This window comes from Pyxicephalus adspersus, unplaced genomic scaffold (genome assembly GCF_032062135.1).
Source record: "Pyxicephalus adspersus unplaced genomic scaffold, UCB_Pads_2.0 Sca18, whole genome shotgun sequence".
NCBI classification, from domain to species: Eukaryota; Metazoa; Chordata; class Amphibia; order Anura; family Pyxicephalidae; genus Pyxicephalus; species Pyxicephalus adspersus.
The window spans coordinates 1,370-9,112 of record NW_027317025.1 but is presented as its reverse complement, the minus strand read 5'-3'; the positions used below and the strand labels follow the sequence as shown (position 1 = coordinate 9,112).

Here is a 7,743-nt window from a genome sequence, read left to right as displayed (position 1 = left end):
CCAAGGAGAGCTGACTTCTTTGAATGTTTCTCCAAACAATCTCAACAGTTGCCGCAGACTCTCATTATTATATTCAAAACGATTCCCAAACACTACAGAGCAAATTACATTAGAAACAGCCTGGAGTAGAAGGTCTGCAGGGTCCAAAGGTTTTCCTGCAGACAAATGTTACATTTCCGGTTATTGTATGAGTTTATGAGCAGCAGTGCTAACATTCTGTATGCTTATGTCTTTGTTGAAGTTTATCTGTGTTATTTTTGTTAAGGTGTGTTGTGATTGCAATATACAGTCTGAAGATGGGGTATAAGGAGGAGATGGCTTAATAATATAAATGTATAACCCTAGACATCTCCCAGAGAGCTAGTTTAATGTTATCCTCTGTTTTAGATGTCACCATTGTTTGGCAAGGTTAGCATACCTGACACATTTTTATGGACAGAGAAAAGGGACACTTTTAGCTTAAAATATGTAAGCAAATGACACACCCTTGCCAAATCCCCATTTGTAAACCGTAGGAAATAAATATGCAAAAATGAATTGGCATAACCGACAAGTGATTTTTTTTCCATGGCTCTATTTCTATTTTATTACCATTTATACCACTTATGCTTATTATATATTAGTTGTCTCCACTGAAAAAAAGAGACAACTAAAGAGAAAAGAGAGACAACTTTGATCCTAAAATAGAAGAGGGGAACTTTTTGCATTTTTTTTGCACTGCAATTCTTGTTTGTCATTTCATCTAGCACACACACATATAATGTACCTTTCAAAGATTTGATCTCTGCCACCAGAAACCCAGCCTCTTCCTGAATCCTCGCTTCAATAGACTTCTTTCCCATGCCAAAATTTCTAAGCGTGGTTAGTGAAAACCTGCGTAGATCCTTCCATCGTTCCCCATTGCTAAAGAATATTCCTGCAAAACAACATCAGCCAAAGAGTTAAAGGTATAGTTATCATGCAAAAAGAAATGACCCTTAGCATCTGAAAAGATTTTTTTTGAAGCACCTCTAGGCAAAACCAAATCTTCCCTTCACCTCTTCCAATCTATAATGATTTTTATTACCTGTGAAGGATATACTCATCTTCCATAGTCCAGTTCCATAGTCCAGCCGAAGAGAGCAGGGATCAACCATGGTTTAGACCTTAGAACCATAGAACTTAGACCTAATCGCGGGCTTGAAATGTATTGAAAAAACATATGAGAAGAGCATGCAGTATTTTGCAGTGGATTGATCTAAAACAAACAACTGCATATTATTGCATGTTTTTCTCATGTGTTCTTGTTTCTTCTTATTGAGATTAATTGTTTTACTTTGCCAGAGAATACATTGTGAACTCAAATTAATTTCTGCATTTATTGGTTACACATTGCATTCTCTGGCACAGTAAAACAACTAATATTGCAATAGCTCTATGATAATTCCCAATAATATTAATTCTGATAATTCCTGAATATTGAGTTTACCCGTCAGTATAAACTCCGTGGGGTCCACACAAAGGCTGGTGTTCAATAGACACGAGTGATGCCGCTACTACAATTCCCTGTATCATTTGCATCTATAAAATGCGGGACCACGCATAGGCAGAGAGGCCGCTGGTCTAGAGACGCGAGTGATGCCGGGAATTGTAGAAGTGGCATTGTACTTGCAGCTATAGAACAGCAGCTTAATATGAATTGCAGCTGGCCTGCCATTACTACGGAATGCAGTAGCGGCGGGCCAGCTGCAATTCATATTAAGATTTCTTTTGGGGGCCCAAAAAAGAATGTGCTGGGCCAAATTTGGCCAGCGGAGCAGGGTTTGGCACCCTTGGTTTAGACAATGGTAGTAAGCTCTGCACAAGCTTTTGAAGAATTGGAGCCATGGAACTTTTGAGGAGTTCTTTCTTCTGCTTCAAGGGACTTACAATATAGACACTGAGACTTTATGTTTTCATACATGAACTGCGGATAAAATAGTTAGACTTAATGTATATTTACATTTCCAGGTCTGTATTGCATTTTACAGAATCAGGGGCTTAAAAGCTATAGTATATACATATAAAAATCTCAATTTCGTTTAAGTAACATACTATCTTGTTGGGAAAATAAAGGTGACGTGACTCTAATATCAAATATCCCTAACATAGGTATTTTTGGTTGATTGGTCTAGTTAAAGTAAGAAAAGTCATTTTTTGATATTTAGGTCCATACAATAAATAAACGGTCCTTTAGGCAGTTTCTTTGCCTCTCCTGCGTGTTGCTTCACCTCTGAACCGCTTAAACTGCACTCAAATTTTTAGGGACTATGTGCAATATTTTGGGTGTGGAAGCAGACAAAATTATAAGAATATAGGCTGGTGAAATTTTTATGGTAAAATATAATAAAAAGGATTGATATTTACAAAAAAAATTTTGTTCATGCTGTCAAGGTACAGTTGTTTTTGTGGTTATCCAGCAATAAAGGTACATCTCTATGAATTTAACACACCTGAAGAAGCAGAAATTGTGTCTGTGAAAAGCTTTGGGTATGAAAATCAGTAGGGCTTTGCTTTGTCCTACTTACATGGATTTTTTTATACTTTTGCATGTTCAAGATGTTTTATGTATTTGTGTAATAAAGTCTGCTTTTTTTACTTAAATGAAGTTTGGGTGCCCTAAAGGTCCCATTTCTCTTTTTATTTTGATTTTTTCTGGATATTGTAGGGATGTGGCACCATTTAAGTTAAATATTAGTTAACAAATATCATATTCAATAAAGGAATGTCAAAGACCCAAACCTGAAAGGGGATTAGGTGAAGATGGTGGTGTCCCCAACAATCTGAGGACAGGGTAGATTAATAAAAAATTCCAATCAGGCAGGTAAGTTTTTCTTTTTTGTAGAAATTACTTTTTTTCTGGTTCACCTGGAAATCAGATTTGAAATACATGTAAAGTAAAGCAATAAGGAGGCCACCCTTGTGTTATTCCCTTCTATAAGTATATTCAGTGCATTGTGCAAAGCAGTACAGTCCTAAATAGCTTCCAGTACTCTCCCAGTCTGTTTATGCTGAAGAGTACAGGGATAAAACATTGAGGTAGTTAATAGTTCAAAGCAAATATATATATGAAGTAGAACTCCAGTCAAAAGGTTTATTTTGTTTCCTGTTTTAGTTGAAGCAATAACGGAACAGAGGAAGAAAAAATGTAATAAAATAACCTCAAATAAGACATTAATACCCTATTTAAAGCCATTAAAAACCTTAAGGTCTAGTACACACAAGCCAATCTGCTGTTCATGTTGGTGATAGATTGGTCGGCAGTCACAAAACTTGACTAACACATGTGGGATATTCTGCTCTGTTGACCATTTTCCTCAGATAGAACTGATTAAGATTTTGATTATGCTTACTGATTGTTTGTGCACAATGAGCCTGATTTAATAAAGCTCTCCAAGACTGGAGAAGTTATACTATCATAGATGATCCAGCAAATCTGAAGTGGATCTGCTCCAGGATTGAACACATTAGCCAAAAAATAGCATTATGATTACAAGAAATCCATGCCAGGTTTGTTGTATTAACCAGGTTCTCCTGTGATACTCTACACTTTCACTGATAAAGTATGTTGATTGAGTAATGTCAGCCTAGGAGAGTTACTAAAAGAATCACCAGGAAAAAAATGAAGCCACCACTTGGACCAATAAGATGCAACATATTCATTTGTTTACTGGCTTAAATGCTATTTAAACAAGCATTATTTCAGCTACCCATAGGGGAAATTTCCCTAGAAATGGACCAGTTTTTAGCAGTGAATATATTGGACATTTTACTTACATTTTAGGCTAGGCCAAGGTGACACACTTTGCTAAACTTAACTTACCAAATCCTTTAAATAGATGATCAAAAGTAGGAGTCCTTCCACGTCCACTAAATTCTTCTGGTAGGTCTAATAATGCCTCTTTTACAGTTTCATAACCACTTAGGACAACAACAGGATGATGGCCAAAATAAAGTGTATATACTGGTCCATATTTCTCTGCAAACTAAATAAAATATGAAGGAGTCAGAAGCTGGAAGAGACCCAGCCTGGCTGACATTGGACCACTTTTGTATATATTGCCAGTGTTCACTTGCTAGGAAGGGTTAGATAGTATCAAAATATTAAAAAATTTCAAAAGGATGATTGCCAAGCCTCATTATAAATATGGAAAAAGGCAAAGAGAAACAGAAAGGTTTTTTTGGCAATAATACATGTATTAAGCAATTAGCATGAAACAGTAACAATCATAATATCATAACAATCATAGTAGTTTGTTTTGGACCCTAGTAATTCCAGTCCAAAACATTTATCAGTGGTACCTTTGCTAGACAGTCATCACCTATATAAATATTACCCTCCTGTAATTAGCTAAAAAGATTTTTTTTCCTCTAATTTATACCTAGTACTCAAAACAATGTCAATCTCAAATGTTATAGCAATAAAGTAATAAATATATTTCATATTTACTTATTATGGGTCTAACATATATATAGGCGATAGATATATATATATATTACATTACAGGAGGGTAATCAGGTAGAGAAAAAATACGAAAAAAAGGGGGGGTTCATCAATGCTCACCCATCTGATATGGTGATTATTGCAGGGTATTTTGCAGTAGAATGGAGTCTAAAATAAATAGTAATCAATCAAACTCATTTGTGTATTAGTACATTCTTATTCCATACATAGTCATATATATAATTTAAATTTAATATATTGTATCCTAAACCTTGTTATATGTCACAAGGTTTTGATACTTCTCCTAGACAATTAATTCTCTGACATCATAAAGTATTAAATATATACATAAAGTGGGACCTTTAAAGTAGGATCGCAAATTGCCGACGCGTTTCGCCAATAATGGCTTCCTCAGGGCTTAGTTGTTGCTTTTAGACTGTATGGTTCCTATGTGATATAAGCAAAAGTGAAACAACAAACATTTCTACTAAATGAGACATATACGTTCAAGACATATTAATACATATTTATTAAAAATAGTAATCAGAAGTGTATTGATAGCATTAGTGATAATAATAATTGCCCATACTGAATCAATGCCTTACAAATAAATTCAAAAAATTCAGCTATATCTACTGGCTTCATTGTAACATTGTTAACAAAGTTTGTATTAAGATTACTCCATCATATTTGTGTCATATTTGTGTAGTTTCATAGCTGATTTTTATAGCATAATGCCCCTGATTCATCAAGCAGAATCGGATTATCGGTCGCGCATTCGTATTCGCAATCCGAAATCGTACGCGATCGCGCTATTCAGCAACTGCAAAAGATCGCGGCTGGAGCCGCGCATCTCCGGCAGCTTTACACTGGCGAGCTTGAACCTCCCTAGCAGTCTAATTCTGTCCAAATTTCCATGCAAAAAGCGGTACAATTTTTTGCATGGAAATTTATTTTTCATTGTAGGCTATAATTTTTAGGCATAATTTACCGATATTTAATAAATTTAACAAATTTAATAATAAACTTTAAATAACAAAACACAAAAATCTGTTAAAAAATAAAAAAATACTTAAACATGTAATATAACTGTACAGTAGCATATATAATATATTTATAATATAATTATATATTGTATTTCATTGTATTGGACTCAATACAGCTTTTTTTGTAATAAATCCAATACAAAATTATTTAAATTTCCCGCCTGCAACAACGCATACATCAACGTCACCGGGAAACCCCAGAGATCATTGCTGCATACTCTGGCTTGAGATCGAGGAGGAAGGTCGTGTCCCCAGGACCTGCAGGCATCAGCAGGTCACTGTTAAAAGTTACCCCGAGTGTGACACTCGGGAATACCTCTAGGAGGTTAAATAGGTGGTGTTGAACATAACATCTATGAAGTTACTTCTGAAGGACTGATGTATAATAAATCCCATTACCTTATTGTAGTAATATTAGGTTAGGTTAGAAATATTGCTTTAATTGTCCATTATTGGTATGGTACAATAAGGAAGGCTGAGCGAGTATATCTGCACAGAGCAGCGCACTTACCCGAGTATGAAAGAAAGTCAGGACGGCATCATCTGGATTGGCAAGGTCTGGATTTTCAGCAGGGACTCCATCTCTGCTGGGAGAAGAATGTCTGGTCAGAAGAGACCAGAATTCTCTCCCTGCAAGGAGGTGATCCGCCCAAAAGGGGCGTGCCACACTTGGGAGTAATGGTCGGCTGAGCAGAGGCTTTAAAGTCTGTCCCTGCTATAGCCGTAGCACCACCACAAGGTGTTGCTGGGTCCCTCGTAAGTCCCTGAGTATACACAGGGGGACTACAAGTGGAAAAATGACCAAGTAGGGCTTCTAAGATTAGAAGCTCTAGATCAGAGGTCGGCAGACTCTGGCCTTTAGGCCAGATATGGCCTAGCCGGTAGTTTGTTCCGGCCTATCTACCCCTGGCCAATCCAGGCTATTGCCGGCCAGCAACCCGTGGAGCGTTAGGGGAGGAAATTCCTTCAGGAGGCGTTCCTGGTGGGGGGCCGAGCCATTAGGGCAGGACTCGAGAGAGAGTCTGGCCTAGTGTAATCCTACCCACCCCTGAGGTGGCCTATTGGCCAAAAAAGTTTAATGACTTCTGCTCTAAATAATAGGTATTAGTCTGTTGCCCATCAGATATAAAATATTCTTCTGGAAACACATTACAACATTGCAGTAATAGATGCATAGCATATATTATAAATTAAATTGATGGGGTGTTGATATATTGCACAACATCATGTTACAGAAAATTATTATTAAATTACCAAGAGCGTATTATTGAAAACAGGGTCACAAATGATATGAGGCTGCTCAAATCAGGTAAAGCATATGCTAGATCAGAATATATACAGGGTGGTGTTTGCAGTTGTATATAAAGTATTGTACTCATAATTAGTTTCAGTGCCTATTAGGGCATTGTATTGTTTGATATACTAGGCATGGGACATGTTATAGAATGTTGTGACGAAACATGAGTTTTACTAGTCTATCAGCTTTCCAGGGTGCGAAAACGAGTTCACCAGCGGGCCGCGCCAAGCACAAAAAACATGCTCTCTGTGTTCTCCATTACCCCCCTGCTTGTCAGAAGAGATTTGTCATAGTTATGCTCTGCTTTTACTGGGGGATGCACAGGTGTCATCAGCCACTGAAGCTGGCCATATCCTTTGTCAAGTTGTGGTTATTCTTCAAAGTGTTCTCTGTCTTGATTCTTCCTGCCCTAATAATGCATATACAACTATTTTTCAGTGTAGCCCTAGAGGTTCTTACAAAGGTTGCTAAGGGTTTTGGCTTTAGAAATCATTCTTCCTACTATTACACTAACCTACTTTGAGCTGTGGACATGGTATTTTAACAGAAGGTTCCCTGACCACCTAAATGACATTTTAAGGGTTCCCCCTGGTCAAAATATTGTGGAACACTGTACAGTAAGGTAATAGCTTTGCAGGTGGCAAACAGTCAATTGATTTCTTATTAATGTTGTTCATTGGGCTATATAGTTGAAGGACCTATGCAAAGAGAGTTTGAGGTATATGACTGTAACTTATTACCTATTACTTAGCAACATATTAAGAGGGCACTTCATCAGCTACTTAGGTGTCTTTAGGAGTTACCTACTGTTAGTTGTAGTAAAGTACGAACATTGAACATTTATTAACCAACTCTCAGGCAATTCTTCAGAGTTGAACTTTTGGCAGAGGGCTGTCTGACTCAGGATAAAGGCATCATAGCATGATTCTGGGAAACCT

The 7,743-nt window shown here is 37.0% G+C and overlaps 1 protein-coding gene across 1 annotated transcript in view; it reads right to left on the bottom strand.

Annotated features, from left to right (window-relative positions):
• Nucleotides 1–6,092, bottom strand: part of LOC140344796 (cytochrome P450 2G1-like) — a gene marked incomplete at its 5' end in the record, with an annotated part of 21,962 nt that extends 15,870 nt beyond the window's left edge. Inside the window, 4 exons of the mRNA XM_072432007.1 lie at nt 1–155; nt 767–916; nt 3,842–4,004; nt 6,020–6,092. Of these exons, the coding sequence (XP_072288108.1) occupies nt 1–155; nt 767–916; nt 3,842–4,004; nt 6,020–6,092 (541 nt within the window). The remainder of the gene's footprint in view (nt 156–766; nt 917–3,841; nt 4,005–6,019) is intronic.
• Nucleotides 6,093–7,743: the final 1,651 nt, after the last annotated feature.